This window comes from Sardina pilchardus, chromosome 17, assembly GCF_963854185.1.
Source record: "Sardina pilchardus chromosome 17, fSarPil1.1, whole genome shotgun sequence".
Taxonomy (NCBI): domain Eukaryota; kingdom Metazoa; phylum Chordata; class Actinopteri; order Clupeiformes; family Clupeidae; genus Sardina; species Sardina pilchardus.
In genome coordinates, this window is record NC_085010.1 from 25,755,732 (window position 1) to 25,773,231 (window position 17,500).

The following is a 17,500-nucleotide window of genomic DNA, read 5'->3' on the forward strand; positions in this document are numbered from 1 at the left end:
CGTAAGGCACCATTATACCACATGTAGCTGAGTTTTGCTTATCTCCCATTTTGTGGAATTAGATTGTTGTTTTTTTTTATTTATTTGATTATTTTTGGCGTGCCAGCCAACCCCCCGTTGCCATGAGAACGCTTTGCGTCCGTTGCTGTGCCCACGTGGGCGGGCGGGCGCTGATCTGAGATTATGGGGTTTTGATCCGACCCTGTTCGCGCCACCGCCACCGCCACCGCCGCTGCCACATGGCCTGGCAGCCACTTTGACACCCACAACCTCCACCCTAAGCTTTCGCTAAACTTCTGGCCCAGCCCACCCACCATTACGTCATCTGCCACACACACACACACACAAAAAAGATGGTGCTCATGGGAAGATGCCTGTGTTTGTAAACAAGGGCAGCAGCTCTTGCTTGGGAAGTTTAGCCAGGCTTAATCTTCAGTAGCCTGATAAAAAAAGTGTCGGCTAAATATCAGTCAGTCAATGATTAATTCATAATTAAATAGTTAATCATTTTTTAATAATGCACGATCAATTACAAGTCGATTACATCCAGATTCTAATGCATTTAACAGCCATGGGAATTTATAGTGGTGATTTTTTTTCCATCCATTTTTTGGTCAGTTGCCTTGTAAACAAAACTGACCCTTTCCCCTTTAATGAAGAGAATTTTAAATGAACACTCTGGGGCTTTAAAGGAGAAATGAAGTTGGTTTCTACTGGCCCACAGACCCACTGGCGCTCTCTGCTCTGTGTATTAATTTAACAACTCCATTACCCTACCAACATGAAACCTTACCCTGCCTTGTGGAGAGAGAGCGAGGGAGAGAGAGAGAGGGAGAGAGAGAGAGAGAGAGACAGGGTTGTCCAGTGACAGGTACATGATTAACCCTCTGGCTCAGTGAGGGGTTTAAACAGCAAAATCTAATTAGCGATCATAATTTTGACAAAGTGCTTCTAGTACCAGTGGTCTTGGCTGAAACCTTGTAGCCAGGTCTTTAATTGCCTTCTGTGGAAGCACACAGAGCCCTGGAGCTACAAGGCGCACGGTTGCCTTATATAACCTCCAGCACAGGCCAAATCATACCATTCAAGAAGTGTGTGTACTTTCCAGACAAAGTGTCTCGAGAGAACAGTGCCTGCACGGTGTTGTGCTAATTTAGTAGAGGGAAAATAAGGTGTGGGAATAACAGCAACATATACAGCTGACCTACTTTTATCAAGTGCTTGGCACTTAATAATTAATTTGCCAAATGTGCTTCAGATAAGTACAAGCTGTTGCAAGATGTATTGACGCTGGCCATGGTGGATAATGGGAAGTGAATTAGAAATGCATTGACAAAAAAAAAAAAAAAACTTAATTATTCTGTGTGATTAAATTTGATGAATACCTGGGAGCACTAGGGAGGGTAGACTGGAGAGCTAGTTAACCTCATGCTAAAGGGGTCTGAGTCCTAGTGGTGCAGGAGAGTGGGCCTTTGAATGATAGATTTCGGTTGAGAATTTATTCTTGATTGACTTACTTCCTCAGAAGCTTACTTCCTCAAAGGAATAGTGAAGTCAACCTGTTGCACTGAAGTAAATTTGTGGACACCTATTTGTTATGCCCATCACAGTTATATCTTTCTGTGTGTGTATGTGTGTGTGTGTGTGTGTGTGTGTGTGTGTGTGTGTGTGTGTGTGTGTGTGTGTGTGTGTGTGTGTGTGTGTGTGTGTGTGAGACAGAGGGGGGAGGGTTGGCTTTTGAGAGAGTGCAGTGGGATGCCAACCAATCATCGAGCTGTCCCTCCCAATGAATGAAGACAGAAAACGCTCTCACTGTCCCATACTGTACAGACATGACCAAATCCCACATTCAAAGTACACTCAGACTCAACCCAGTTCAAACACAGCCCTCTTCCCCTGCACACTGCTTAGCCTCCTGTGGATGTGCACTATCACTCATGCAGAAATGCTGATTTATTTGATGTAACCTTCAGAGTTCAGTCAGCTTATGAACAGGTGGTAGTCTACTCTTCTCACCCCAACCTGTTGATATAAGCAGTGTTTATTTGGCTTCCCTAGATAAGTACACACAGAGACACAGAGACACACACACACACACACACACACACACACACACACACACACACAGCAAACCATGATGCTCTTCGTCTACCAGCCCCGGTTTTGTCATTAATTAAAAAATCGAATTTGAGTTATATTTGATGATTCAAGCGAGCAGGCAGAATTTGTCCTGGGGGTTAACGTGGCCTTCGCCTCTCGCTCGCCTGTCCGACTCGGCTGGTAAACGGCCATGCTGGTCCTCTCCGCTGGAGTGAGCTAAGCTAATTAGCGCTAATGAGGGGCAAACAGGCGCCGGGGTCTCCAACAGAGCTGCCCTCTCAGCGCACCACGGGGCCCCCCCTGCACACCGTCCTGGCCACGGGCCCCTAGCCATCACCAGCCCCCCCCCCAACACACACACACACACACACACACACACACACACACACACACCACCTCGCATCCACCAACCACCTCCATGTTTCATCACTCTTGCCCACTGGTGGTTAAAATGGCTCAATCAACAGAAGGTCACTGTCTGTCAGTGTCCAGGGACCAAGTGCTGCAGGGGGAGATGGATGGCACATTCATTCTCGATGAGTCAAAATCAGAAACATATGCCTATGCGCCTCCAATACGTATTTTTATGTATTTTACATAAATTACCTCTGTACAGGAGTGAACATATTTGAATGATGTAGTGACCAGTAGTTTAATGTGTGATTTGGGCATTTTATATCAACTTAATTCAGTTCAATCCCTGCATGCACTTCTTTGAGACCCTTTGTTTTGAGGGACAGGATTGTATTTTGACGCATATATTTTACACTTTGCACATTTAGTATTTAATCTTGACGTCAATGACAGGCACAGTATGTGTATGTGTGATAGATAGATAGATAGATAGACCAGGCTAAATATTCAGTGCATCTCTCTGTTACAGGCTGACAGTATGTTTGAACCCTACTGCTACAGTGGACTGTAAGTGAACAGAGAGAGTTAGATTGGGAGCTGTTGCTATGAAGCAGCGTGAGAGAAAAGCAAGAGAGAGAGAGAGAGAGGGAGAGAGAGAGATGCCATTATACTGGAGGGAACCCAAGCGATGATGACAGCGATGTCATCATTGCCACGGCAACAGGATTAGGTTGCAGATGCTCCACTCTCTCTCTCTCTCTCTCTCTCTATCTGTCTCTCTGACAGGCAGGAGAGGTTGATTCATCTCACATAAATTACTGCCACTTTTCCCTAGAGGTGTGCTTTTCACATGTATATATTTGCGTGTGTATGTGTGTGTGTGTGTGTGTGTGTGTGTGTGTGTGTGTGTGTGTGTGTGTGTAGGTGTGTAGGTGTGTAGGTGTGTGTGTGTGTGTGTGTGTGTGTGTGTGTGTGTGTGTGTGTGTGTGTGTGAGTGTGAGAGAGAGAGAGAGAGAGAGAGAGAGAGAGAGAGAGAGAGAGCGAGCGAAAGAGAGAGTGTGTTTGTGTATGACTCTCTGTTTACCCAAACAAACAAGCGAAGAGCAATTTGGAGTTCACTAAGGCCACTGTGTACATTCAGTGGATCACCTCATGATGTGGCCAAACATCAAGATATTTTTGGTCAAAGACGAGACGCTATCAGATATTGCTCAGACCATTTTGCTCTCTCCCACGGGGAGCCCTTTCATAACAGCCTTGAGCGGACACCATGGCATACATCACGGTCAGAATAACCTCTGTTGAGGTTGACTGGGCATTGGCACGGTAAGCAAACGCAAGTGGCTGGACACAGGGACAAGGTCCAGATTCCCTGATGCAGGACAAGCCTCACCGGTCTCCATTAGATTTAGAACAGCATGTGCTGAGCCAGCTCTTCTCCTCTCTCTTCCTCTCTTTCTCTCTCTCTCTCTCTCTCTCTCTCTCTCTCTCTCTCTATTTCTCTCTCTCTATTTCTCCTTTAGTAGGGCACTTAGCACACTCGCTAATACAGTGCCAGTGAAAGACAGGTCATTGGAGTGTCATGGGAACTGTAGCTCACATCCTGTATACTATAGTCTCTGTTTGCTCTCGTAGCCAAAAGGCCTCTTCCTTCATTGTCTCAGCCCATACCCAAGATCTATCCATCTTGCGTTGTAAGGAAACATCGATATGTTTATAGTTTCAGGTCAAATTAAGGCTTTTTTCTCGAGTGTCGATGATGCAATGTGAAAGCAAGCAGAGATTTAAAAAAAAAGCTTTCTTTTTCCCCTCCGTAAAAAAGCCCCATCTTTTCCTTGAGTCGGCCTCATCTCCCACTGGTCTGTGTCAGGAGGAGGAATGTGTGTTGGCAGTGCCCCTGCCATCCATCATGGCGCTCCGGGTACTGCTCAGACATGCCCGCTCCCTCTGATGACCCCCCCCCCCCACCCCCCCTTGCCGAATTTAGCCACATTTGCAATTGTAATACTCCCGAGGCAGCCGACCCGAGCCACTCCAGCGGCGTCTGCGTCCTTAAGCCACCTGTGCTGGAGTTCGGCTCAAAACGAATTCAGCAGAAAAGCCGGCTTTCCAGGAAAAGACATCCGACGACGACAGCCCCCCCCCCCCCCCCCCAACCCAACCTCCCCCCGTCTCGTCTCGTCTGTTGCTCGACTCGTTAAGCACTTCAGAAGATCCTGGGATGAGGGGTTTGCCGTCGCGACACTCGTTCCTGCAGGTTAGATGTGACCTCTTCCAGGCTTGCTCAATGTTCAACAAAACATAATCACACACACACACACACACACACACACACACACACACACACACACACCCTTTTGCCGTCTCTGTCTGTGTGAAATGGAGGCGCAATATTCCTCCTTTCAAAAAGGCCACCACGGTGTAGGCATAAACATGGGCACTGTGCTAGCATCGATCTGGCCACGGTGGGTACGCCTGATGGGGTCACCACCGCCCCCTCTCCCTCCCCGAACAGCCTTACAGTCTTTACTGACCTTTGTAGCAACTCTGGTAGAAAATCTGCCTGATTACTGCGTTTGGCTTATAGTATTGACTTGTGATGTTTTCTCATAGGTAAGGCGAGGCGAGGCAAAGAATGTTTATTTATATAGAGCATTTCATACACAGGGGCGACTTGATATGAATGCTGGCATGTGCTTGTACATGAACGTGTGTGCTTGTGTGTGTGTGTGTGTGTGTGTGTGTGTGTGTGTTGTTGATGCATGTGTGTGTGTGTGTGTGGTCAGTCAGATGCTAGTAGGACTCAGTAGTAGAAACTTGCATGATTATCAACATGAAGGTCGCGAAGCAGGAAAACAGAGAGAAATCTCAGAGCCTGTAGAATTCTATACTACTCACCACACCTGGCCAATGAGAATGGCACATCCTCATCCAACCAGCCCGCCCCCTGACAACCGAACCGGCCAATGGAAGCAGACGGGCGGCACTTAGTGTTGCACTGCCAGGGTCATCTCTTAATCTCACCCAGGACGAGTATCCGTGTGTGTAGGCACAGCGGCGGGGTTTGTCCCGGGGGGAGAGAGGGCCCACCGACAGGTGGTGAGCTGCCGACTCCTGTCCAGATTGGTTGGTGTTAGCAGACAGATGAGGTCATGCTAAGACATGGACATTACACAGATGCCGTAATCCTCCTGGTGTGTGTGTGTGTGTATGTGTGTGTATGTGTGTGTGTGTGTGTGTGTGTGTGTGTGTGTGTGTGTGTGTGTGTGTGTGTGTGTGTGTGTGTGTTTTGTGTGTGTTTTGTGTGTGTGTGTGTGTGTGTGTGTGTGTTTGTGTGTGTGTGTGTGTGTGTGTGTGTGTGTTTGTGTGTGTGTGTGTGTGTGTGTGTGTGTGTGTGTGTGTGTGTGTGTGTGTGTGTGTGTGTGTGTGTGTGTGTGGCTGGCCTTTAACCCCATTTTCCTCTTTGCTTTTTTCCCCCGTCAGTTTAGGCAGGCAATATGCACACATTAGAATTTATACTCACATATTTTTTCTGTTGTCTCTCTTTTTTCACACACACACACACACACACACACACACACACACACACACACACACACACACACACTACTAATCTCTTTTCCCAATGCAGTCATGTAATTTTGTAGATCATGCTGGGGATTTTTCAAGTGGTGTGGTGCCATGGTATAAAGAATATTCTCATCATGTGGGTCTGAACATGGTCTAAACTAAAGCCATTTAAATCATCCTATCTTTGAAGCTATCCACTTATTACAGATGGCGTCTCACAAGTTTATCATCTGTCATCTTTAGTCCTATCAGCCTGTCGATAACATAGACTTTAAAGGTTGATACGTTACACCCTTTTTTTTACAGCTATGTCAGTTTTACTCAAGAGTCCTGGAAGTGTTTAATTTAAAATGTTTTTTTTTTGTCTCGTCTTCCTGTCCTCGTTTGGGTGCTTGTTATCGTTTTTGAAGATTCACTGCGCTGCATACGCTCATTGAGTATGCAGTGATGCTCTCGATCTGTCAGGGAAGAGTAGTCCGAAGAGCACAGCAACGAGTGGTCCGAGGTGGCCTAGTTTCTCATTGATGTAGTACAGAGTACTGGATGTCTCGGAACGACTTTTGCAAAGTTTTCTTTCTGTTTTTTTTTCCCTGCAGCGTTTCCATTGCATCATTTACGGGAAGTTTGTTCTTTTAGGACAAGATTTGTATATGTCTCTCTCTCTCTCTGTCTGTCTCTCTCTCTGTACGATTTGTGTGTGTGTGTGTGTGTGTGTGTGTGTGTATGTATGTTTGTCTTTGGCCCGAGGAATGACAGCTGTCGACATGGATGAGTTTGTATACACACACGCAAACACACACACACACACTCGCACATACCCTGGGCTGTGTTATGAGGCATTAACCGGCTGGTCTTGCCTGTTCCATGTAGCCCCTGTTTCTGTATTTCCATGGTAACCCTGTTGCCCTGGTGAAACGGAGTCCCAAGTCGATGCAATCAGACGTGCGTGTCGTGGAGGGCAGGGAGACGTCCGCCATGAATGAGACAGACCCAGGGATCTGTACATCATGAGGGAGAGAAAGAGAGAAAGCGAGAAAGAGGGAGAGCGAGAGAGGGGTAGAAAGAACTCACCTGTACAGCCTGTTATTCACCTTTGTTCTGTTTGAATCTCTGGTGTTTTTATGTTTGTACCCTCTGAGTAAACCAGTGAACCAAGTTCTTTCATCAGTCATAGCCCTCTTTTTCTTTTTCTCTTTGTGCACCTCTCTCTCTCCCTCTCTCTTTCTCCACTACTCAGTGTCTGAAAGGACTGATTCTCACCCCAGCTCTAACTAAAAGGAGCTAAAGATGAAGCATGTTGTATTTCTGAAGAACACAGATTTGATTTAACTGTGTCCTCTCATCTTTCCCTCTTCTCTGCTCTTTGCTTCACTGCTCTTCTCTTCTCTTCTGCTCTTTTCTTCTCTTCTCCTTTCTTCTCTTCTCTTCTCTTCTGCTCTTTTCTTTTCTTTTCTTCTGCTCTTCTCTTTTCTTTTCTTCTCCTTTCTTCTCTTCTCTTCTCTTCTCCTCGTCTCTTCTCTTTCCTTCTCTTTTCTTCTGCTCTTCTCTTTTCTTTTCTTCTGCTCTTCTCTTCTCTTTTCTTCTCCTTTCTTCTCTTCTCTTCTCTTCTCTTCTGCTCTTCTCTTTTCTTTTCTTCTCCTTTCTTCTCTTCTCTTCTCCTCGTCTCTTCTCTTCTCCTCTTCTCTTCTCTCCTCTTCTCTTCTCTTCTCTTCTCTTCTCTTCTCTTCTCTTCTCTGTTCTGCTCTGCTCTGCCCCACTAGTGTTCTTATGTGCCCAAGTGTGAGAGGGACAACCAGAAGATGAAAGACGACGTGCTGAAGCTGCAGAACTTCTGGATAGAGGAGGGAAGCAACCAGTCATTCACCTGCTTCTTCAACCCACAGAGGCGGTGAGTCTCTATACAGACACACACACACACACACACACACACACACACACACACACATGCACCCCACACAATACATACACATGTACAATGTGCAACGCTGCGACTCTTAAGGAAATTACTCAGAAATTACCCCCCACCCCACACACACACACACACACACACACACACACACACACACACACACACACACACACACACATAATGGTTATGAGGGTGTGAGTGTAATGTCATGATAGTTTCATGGTAATAAGTTGGTATAAGTCATGGTCACAACACAACACAACACAGACCAAAACAGCCAAGAAATAGCACGATAGTTGCTGTGGTGTTTCTAAACAAAACTCAGTAAAACAAATGGTAATATCAGGCAGTTTTGAATAAGATTATTTTGTTGTAATGGTGAGATACTTTATTTGTGATATGGGTGCTAAAATAAAGGCCCTATGAGTGTTTACACTCACACAAACAAAACTTACTACAATAAATAGTTAATAATGCTATAAACAAGTCTGAGGCATACATATAAAGTGTTACCAAGCCTTCTCCTTTTGTTTATTTTTTATTTATTTTTTTGTTGATATATTTGGTGGCTGTTTGTTTGTTTGTTTATCCTTTGCAGTAGGCACACTCATACACACATGACAACTCAAACTTACTCATCTGAAAGACACAAAATGCCTGACAACAAAGAGACCATAAACTCCATTATCTCCCCACAGCTGATGGTACAGGGCTTGTTGTGGCTAAACTACTTCTGTACCAGTAGGGAAGCGCTCAACACAGTCTATTTTCAGAGGAGGGCTGGGAATTGGACAAGCTGCGAAAAACTAACTGTTGGTGGCAGCGCTACATGACGTTTCCGTGGAGACCAAACGCCCCACAAGCACAAAGCTAATATTTTCCACCTCCAGTTTGTCGTAGTGAATCAAAACTTCTCTTTCTTTTCTTTTCTTTTCTTTTCATTCTATTTTATTATTTTTTAAATTAAATTTAAAACGATTCTTTTATTGGTTTTTTTTGCCAGGCTCGACATGTGTCTTCTTAGTGTGTTTGGATTCCCGGTGATCCATTATGCTTTAAATAGCCAAGTGGCTGTTCCATCAGCCCCACGCTGCACCTGTGCCTCTCCTCAGCTCCTCTGGGGCCACGCCGGGCTTGATGGGACAAAATTGCAGCCCTTCTCTCTGATGGCAGTCTTCAACACCCTGACAGGGTGGCGCCCACCACCAGCTCCACTTTGAGCCAACACCCTTTCCCTAGAGCACACTGTCTCGGGGCCCTAGCGTTTGGAATAACTTATTGAATAATTATATGTGTGTATGTGTGTGTGTGTGTATGTGTGTTTGTGTGTGTGTGTGTGTGTGTGTGTGTGTGTGTGTGTGTGTGTGTGTGTTTGTTACCGGCCTGGCAATGTTTTTTTGTTAACGTTTCTGGACCTAATACCATATCCCAGACAGCACACATGAATCTGGACGACGTCGGCATAAGATCAGCGGCGATATTCGCAAATATTAGCGTCACAGCGCCCCCCCGAAAATGATCCTAAAGCACAAAATAAATACCCTGAAAGTTAATGTGAAATCCTCAAAATCACCACCAGAATATATATGACTATACTGTATGTATAAAATGCTTCAAGGCATCCCTACTCCCCATGCAATTATTTTGCCCTTGCAGGCCTGCAGTGTTCTGCTACTCTCTCTCTCCTTGGCTGTGTCAAAAAGAAGCACAAGCTGTTGTGGGGGATGAAGAGCCATTTTTTGGACGCCCAAAAAACATAGTGACGCCATCCCAGCCGCTACATTGCCAGATTTTTATCGTTTCAGATTATGCTTGTTTACATTTTTATTCCATTATTACATCACCATCCCCAAAACAAACTTTAAAACCCTGATTATTAAGTCATCTATTCCGATGCGCTCGCTTTTGGTCGGAGGCCAGACGAAGTGCACAGTCGGAGAACGAAGAAGTGAAGTGAAGTGGAGAGGAGAAGAGAGGAGCGAAGTGTGTTGTTTATTTATTTATATGCGTACTTGGGGCTTTGGCAGCGGTCCTGGGGCCTGCCAGTGGGATGGGCACGGGGTAGAGGTGTCCTACTTTACCCTCCCTCCCTCCCTCCCTCCCTCCCTCCATGCTCCCCCTGGCATGGCCCGGCCCAGTCGGTGCTTGAGCTCTCCTCTGGCAGGCGGGCTGGGTCTCAGCGGGGCCATGGCTCAGCTGTCTCTCCTCCACTCTCTCAGGGTTCTCTCTCTCTCTCTCTCTCTTCGTCCCTCTCTATATATGTCTCTCTGTCGCTCTCTCTCTCTCCCTGCTCAGTAAGTAACAGTCACATGCTGCAGGCACACTTACAGAGAGAAAAAGAGAGAAGGAGGGAGAGAGAGAGAGAGAGAGGAAGAGAGAAAGAGAAAGAGAAAGAGAAAGAGAAAGAGAAAGAGGAAGAGAAAGAGAGAGAGAGATACTATATACAACACTTCCTGAGGAGCATCCACAGATTGGCTTTTCATCTTCGCACCGCTCTGATCAGAACATGAAAGTATGTGGTCTCCAGGAAGGGGGCGCATGGCGATCCCCTATTAGAATTCTTTTGGTATTGGCAAACAGAAGAAACAAGATGTGGATTGTGCACAGAATGAGCTCGGTGCATGGGCAGTGCACATGCTTTAAAGATCCAAAACCCTATAAGCTACCGGAAAGTTCCAGACAGATTGACTAGGAAGGCCTAGAATCCTATATCCCTCTCCGAGAATCAATGGAACAAGCAGATCGGTTCCATTCATCACACGCTGTCAGATACAGTGGAGGAATATTAAAGGAGTGTCTCGAGGTGTCTTCCAGAACACTTCTAGATATTATGTGATTCATTCAGTGGTTGTCTTTTTTTTCCCTGTTTCTTTGAGATTAAATCATTTCATCTGATGCAATGCCTGAGGCATTGTGTTAGCCCAGCCCCGCCGTCCCCAGAACTTAGTTTGTCAGAGCTGGGAGCTCTTCCTCTGAGCGGTCACAAACTTTTATGACATTTCACTGATACTTTTCAAACGGAAGTTTCCCTAGCCTGAATGTGTGCAAAAACTAGACTATATCCTGTCAGTTGAATATGTCCTTTGGCTGTTCTGTATAGTGTGTGTGTGTGTGTGTGTGTGTGTGTGTGTGTGTGTGTGTGTGTGTGTGTGTGTGTGTGTGTGTGTGCGTGTGTGCGTGTGTACGTGCATGCGTGCGTGCATGCGTTTTCTGTGTGTGTATCTCTCTGTGTCTCTGTGTTACGTGAGTCTCTTGGTTTGTGTCTCTTTATATGTGTGTTGTGTGTGTACTAATGAACTGAAGAAAATATAATTTCATGGTGAGATATCTCATTGCAACCTTCCTTCTCGATACATGCATGCGTGCACTACACCCCCTAATTTGATCAGATTCTAGCATCCTGCGATCTGTCCCTTTCCCCCTTCTTGCATCAGTGGTGTGCGAAGTAGCTCTCAGCCAGTTGTCACTCAGACATAGCCGTTGCCTCATGTCTTCGTCTCACCGCTGACATTAAGTTAAGCGCTACGGACACATCCCTACTGGGGCTCCCAGAAAATGTCTCGAACTTTCGATTTCCTGTCGGAATTGATTGACAGATAACCCTCGTTTCCAGCCAGCATAATGTGATTTGGGCTCGAACCATTGATTGTAAGCTCAGACTCCGTATCCAGCTTTAATAATATGTTAATGAACAAAATAGGTCAGAAATATAGGCCTCTCCCCACGCTCCCCGAGTCTGTCGGAGTTTCGCACGAGCGAAGGAGCCAGCAGCCTTGGCATTCTGGGTAGAATTTGATGCTTTCTCAAATCAGCATCAGGAAACAGGAGGCTTCCCTGCTGCGTGTGATTATTTGATTCTTGGGGCTGGGGGGGCGGAGGTGGGGGGGCTGCTGCTACTGTACCTTTTCTGGCTTTTAATCAAGACTACCACTGGCTCCCTCCAGAGCCGCTACTCCAGGTGATGGAGTAGATGGGCTCCTCGCTACCTCTGCAGCAGACCAAGAAACACACGGGGCTCATTTGAGACTGCAATACAGTTCCGCCTTGTGGCTTTTGTTCATGTGCCTCCCCTCTATAATAATAATTTTAATAATAAAATTCACGTTCATATCTGTTCAACCCTGTTGCCATCAGCGCAGCCATTGGTTGTGTCCAATGCACCACTCTATCTGTCATCATATATAGCCTGCCGTGTGCCAGATTGTGGTTGGATGCCGGGTTTTTGGCGATAGGAAAATGGGCGTCAATGGGATCCCTTTCCAGACGGACCGGCAGAGCCAATTCAAATTTGCTAACAGGTTTTGTTCACCCAGGCTAGATTGCACCCTATACTAGCTATACAGTACATCTGTATTGTTTGGTCTCTTTTTCTCTCCATTACTTATACATCTCACAATTCTCTCTAGAATGATATAAAGATCCAAAAGTGGGTGCTTTTAGTCTTGTTTCCACTAGCTCAACTATAAAACCATGTTGTCTTTCTATCTACAGTATCCTCCCTTCCTTCCTCGGTCCTGGTTCCCACTGATCTAGATAAAGAATGATGGGGCGGCAACAATGGGATAGTCTATCCAGTGTTCCTTATAGATCAGTGGGAACGAGCCGGAGGACCGAGGAAGGAAGGAATGGAGGATAGATAAAAAGACAAATGAGAGGGGCCCCATAAGACCCCCCCAACATCTCATAGACCTACTACAGACAATTGCACTCATTGATGCACTTATTACTCTCATTGATGCAATCATTGTGGTTTTTAATTTGTTGTTAGAATTGCTCTTAAAAGCTTAAATGTTTTTTTTCCATGTTGTAAGTCGCTCTGGTTAAAAAGCGTCAGCCAAATGTAATGTAATGTAATGTAACGTAACGTCTCTCAGCATCTGCCCTCTGCTCTCTGTCTCCCCCTGCAGGCCGGACGACGTGCTGTGGAAGCACACCCACGACGCCAGCGTGCTGCTGCACTGCGTGCTGTGGCCCATGGTGAGCCTGCTGGTGGGCACGCTCATCGTGCTGCTGACCGTGTGCGCCCGCAGCCTGGCCGTGCGCGCCGAGGCCATCCAGAAGAGGAAGTACTCCTAACAGAGCCTTCGGCGCGGGCTGGTTCGGACGTCTACCCGTTTTTACCCCAGGGGTGCGCCAACGAGGAGGCAGCAGCAGCGCTGACGTATATATTTTCCCGCCTGCCGCCGCAGACACCAGGCATGCTGGGAGGACCAGGAAATGGCCTTCCTTGTGGGGCAGACATTCGGCCTCCTGATTGGTCCCTGCGGACCACACCACACCCGGGTGGGCTGTCAATGGCCGCAGTAGCACAGTGGCCAGAACTGACAACACGCCCACTCTCTCCCACAGCGGGTCTAACTGTTTGTTGTTGGCTCGTGCCTGTCTTTTCTTCTTGTTTGTTTGGGGTTTTTTTGTAAAAAAAATTATATTGTGTTCATTCAGCTGATGTTTTGGGCTACAAAGAAAATTTAGTTTTTGTTTTGCGTGCGTGTGTGTGCGTGTGTGTGTGTGTATTTGTGTATGCCTGTGTATGCCTGTGTGTGTGTGTCTGTGTGTGTGTGTGTGTGTGTGTGTGTGTGTGTGTGTCTGTGTCCTGTGTGCTATCATGTCTACAAATGGCAAAATGCTAAAATGAAAACACGTGGCTGCTTTTTATGTCCTCTCTTGGTTGCCGTAGGTGTTTCTAAGTCTGCATATGTGGTCATGCTATTTGTGTGCAGCCTGAGTCATCTAATGCTTTTCAGCACCTCTGCAAATGGCCCTTCCAGATGGAAGACTCCCTTCGGGGAAATCTCTCTGTCCATTTCTCTGCTGCTGTCCCCCAACCCATTTCTCCTCTCTCTCTCTCTCTCTCTCTCTCTCTCTCTCTCTCTCTCTCTCTCTCTCTCTCTCTCTCTCTCTCTCTCTCTCTCTCTCTCTCTCTCTCTTCGTGCTGCCTCCGTTTTTATCTGCATTCTGTACGTTCTTTCCTCAAGTTCTCTTCAAATTACCATTACAATGGTCTAAGCTGCTGGCTGCAAGATGAAGATAGCCAAAGAAAAGCACAGCTCGATTTGGCAGCATTTTGTTGGGCCATCTATTAGTTCTATCGGAGATAGAACCTTTCTGCTCCTGTTTACTGGGCTTAGAACTACACTTCCATACCAATCCACACCCTGGTCAGCTGCATCAGAAGGGATTTTAAGGATAAGCGAATACCAATTGGTCTAATAGTGTTTACCCTTACGCTGTAATATCTGAGTTATTTTACTATTCAATTGATTCCTAAATCCAAATAAGAGTAAAGCTGTAAAACCATTGTCACTGACTTGGGCAACAACTTGACTACTTAATTATGATTATTTGTTACGTTGGTTTTTAGTGTTTGTGTGGCATCCAGTTTGATCTACAGTACTGGGGGGTAGAACTTATATTTCCTCCACTACAGTTTTAGTGCCACACAAGGCTCTGATCTTCGGTTTCTGTCATGCTTAGCAATGTAGTCATGGCTTCTGAATGTTCTACTGGGCAGACATGTATGTATGTCTGGTATACCTTTGTAACTGTTATACTCAGTGTTTGCTTAACTTTGAGACTTAAACATTTCAGAACCACTGTTCTTGTGAATGTTAATCAACGTCTTAGATGTTGTTGGGAATACCGTGTTTCTTGGTCCAAAGAATGGTTTTTGATAAATGTTCTAATGTATATGTTTATGTTCCTTAGCATATCTGTCTGAGCCTTGTTTTGTATGGTAAATTGTTTTAGAAATATCACCCAGTGACATGTACATGTTTGGGTTTGCCTAAACAGCAAAAACAGCAGTCTGATGATGCACAGTAGACTTTATCGCCGGATCCATTTGCTTTTTGCACTTTTAGGCTGATTATAGGGGCAACGTTGGGGTCAAAGGTGCTGTACAATCCCAATGGAGCACACCCAGTCTGCCAACATCTGATATAGTTACTGGATATTTCCTCATCGTTAATCCTCCATTATCTATACTATATGAGAAGATGATAGCTATCATGTTGGCTATTGTGTCTCTAACATGTTGCCCAGTGCATTGCCAGCTTTAACAGCCATCTGAAAGATCTACTGATCCACAAGGATGGTTCCAATGTAGCAAAGCCACTCTATGCCATATTGTACAATGAAATGTTTGCTCACGACAAATGCTTTGTAGAATGTTTCCACCACACCATAGATTTGCACTATAATTAACAGTATTTACTGGTTTTTGGGGGGGTGTAGAGGATCAGGAAATCCTTCAAAGCATTCATATACAGAATTGTCTGTGGTAGCTAGTTGGAAACTGCCTCCAGTAGCCATTGTGCGACATGATGTACCACTGAATGTCCCTTTTACATACCAAAAGCATAACCCAACGACACTCTGGACGGACAATGACTTTTTGTAATGTTCCTTTTTTTCCCAACAGCACTTAACTCTTGCTGGACGTCGGACATCTCTGTCTGAGAGATGAAAACGGTGTTAGTAAAAAAAAAAAAAAATCTGTTTGGTGTGACACGTGCCTCAGGCGCTAGGCGTTGGAGACCTGTCGTGTCAGAAAAAGAGAATATTTTAAGAAGCCAGTCAATTCTTCTGATGTAACAAAGACTAGTGCCTGATATATACCTTTATTAAAAGATTAGTATGAATCTTCGAAATTTGCCTTTTGTCGTTTCTTCTTATAAAAAATGTATTTAAATGTCTCTTGCCATGAATAAAGTAGGCCCATCTATCTACAGTACCTATCTATCTATCTATCTATCTATCTATCTATCTATCTATCTATCTATTTATCTATCTATTTATCTATCTATAAATCTATAAGGAAATCATGTTTTGTAATGCAGTGGAACTGTGATGGTCTTTTGTCTCTCTTTGCAGTTTCATCAGTTTTGTGATTGTTTGTGTGTTCTCTGGCATCAGTGCAGCTGGCACTAATTGCGTACGTATTTGACAGGGGTTACCATGACAGCCATGCTTATCAGAGAAAACCATCGTTATTCTTGCAGCTCTCCTTCCAAGTGGAAAGCGCACAACTTCGAGACGAGCCACAGCCAGTTCTAAGATGCTTAAAATAAGACCACAGTGTCGATGCAAATATCCACTTATTATCATGAAAGAACTTCAAATGGCTTATCATGTAGATTGCTCTGGGTGAAACATTCCTCCCAGCCCTCTTTATTCCCTCAAAAGCTTTTCTTCCTTTGGTTTTTCAGAGCGTCACAGGCTGGATTGAGAAGTGAGAGATCGATACCGGGTGCTCTGACAACCTTTCAGGGTGAGATAGAAGTGGATCAGATTTACAAGGCAGACAGGCTTTTCTCCCGACAGATTTGATTAACTCACTTTCAACGCATAACCATCTTCACCTTTTAATAACCCAGGTTTGGTTCGGGAGTGACTGGAGTGACGAAGTGGAGAGGCAATTGGGAATAAGAATAAAAATGGATTTAGGGGGAGAGGAGTGACCTTTTGGACACACCACATATATTCAGATACATTAAGATAGGGCCTCTAGCCTACAAGACTTCATTTTCAGAGCAGGAAATCCCAAAGAAAAAAATCATTAAATCACAACAAAAGATCATTTTTTGTGTGTGAATTTCATGCTGACCCTTGACCCTCTATCCTCGTCGCACCCCTGACGGGAGTCAGCTTTCAATGAAATCCCAATCAGCTCTGTAACCCGGTGACAGACACAATTCTGTATTTTGCCATTCTCCAGTCTGAGTCCCCAAACCCAGGCTCAGGCAGAATGATATCATCATCTTCTGCAGCAGCAGCAGCATGAGCAGACATAACAGTCCCAGCAGACAGATGATACGTCAGAGACACAAGGAAAGGGGGGGAAAAAAACAACAAAATGGAGATTAAATTTGTCTAATGTCTCCCTCAATCATATCAAGCGGAGATGGAGGAGATGGGTGGAGAAACATTTTCATGCAGCCGCCCGGTAATCTGGATGAGAAATGGCTTGTTTGGACAAACCGGATTAAGGTAGAGCTGGATTAACGAGCAGTGTGTGTGTGTGTGTGTGTGTGTGTGTGTGTGTGTGTGTGTGTGTGTGCTTGAGAGATGGTTAGGGGGTATTTTATTTGGGCTGGCTGGATCTATGCCGTTAGGGTCGATATATATAACAGTGTTTTGGTCTATTTGTAACGAAAAGTTTAAAATGTCTGGTGGGTGCAGATGCAAGGAGTGCCTTTCCCCACAGCAACCATCTCAAGGGAGCACTATACAGGACTTACAGGCTGGATTCAGGAGACAAGACGAAGAAGACTGGAACAGATTCTCGTTTGCCTCTCTGGTATCTGGGCCTTGAGTTGACTACTAGCAAACATGTATTATTTTCTGTTTTTAATTCTCATTGGGGAAATCTAAATTATGTAATCTGGATACAAAATTATGCTCCCTCACCTGCACAATATAAACCTGATGTGATAGGAGTGTGTGAATGTAAGTTTGATAAGAGTGCTGAAACTTGTTTTATAGCACCAACACCAACTTTGTTGCGATCACTTATTTCACTTATAAACAACTCAAACATTTTTTTACTACAGTTCAATGTGTTAATGC

General features: G+C 45.2%; 1 protein-coding gene across 1 annotated transcript in view; it reads left to right on the forward strand.

Moving 5' to 3' along the window:
- LOC134062573 (calcium-activated potassium channel subunit beta-4-like) overlaps positions 1–13,009 on the forward strand; it is a 24,634-nt gene extending 11,625 nt beyond the window's left edge. Inside the window, exons 2-3 of the mRNA XM_062518629.1 lie at positions 7,785–7,912; positions 12,841–13,009. Of these exons, the coding sequence (XP_062374613.1) occupies positions 7,785–7,912; positions 12,841–13,009 (297 nt within the window). The remainder of the gene's footprint in view (positions 1–7,784; positions 7,913–12,840) is intronic.
- The last annotated feature ends 4,491 nt before the right edge of the window (positions 13,010–17,500 follow it).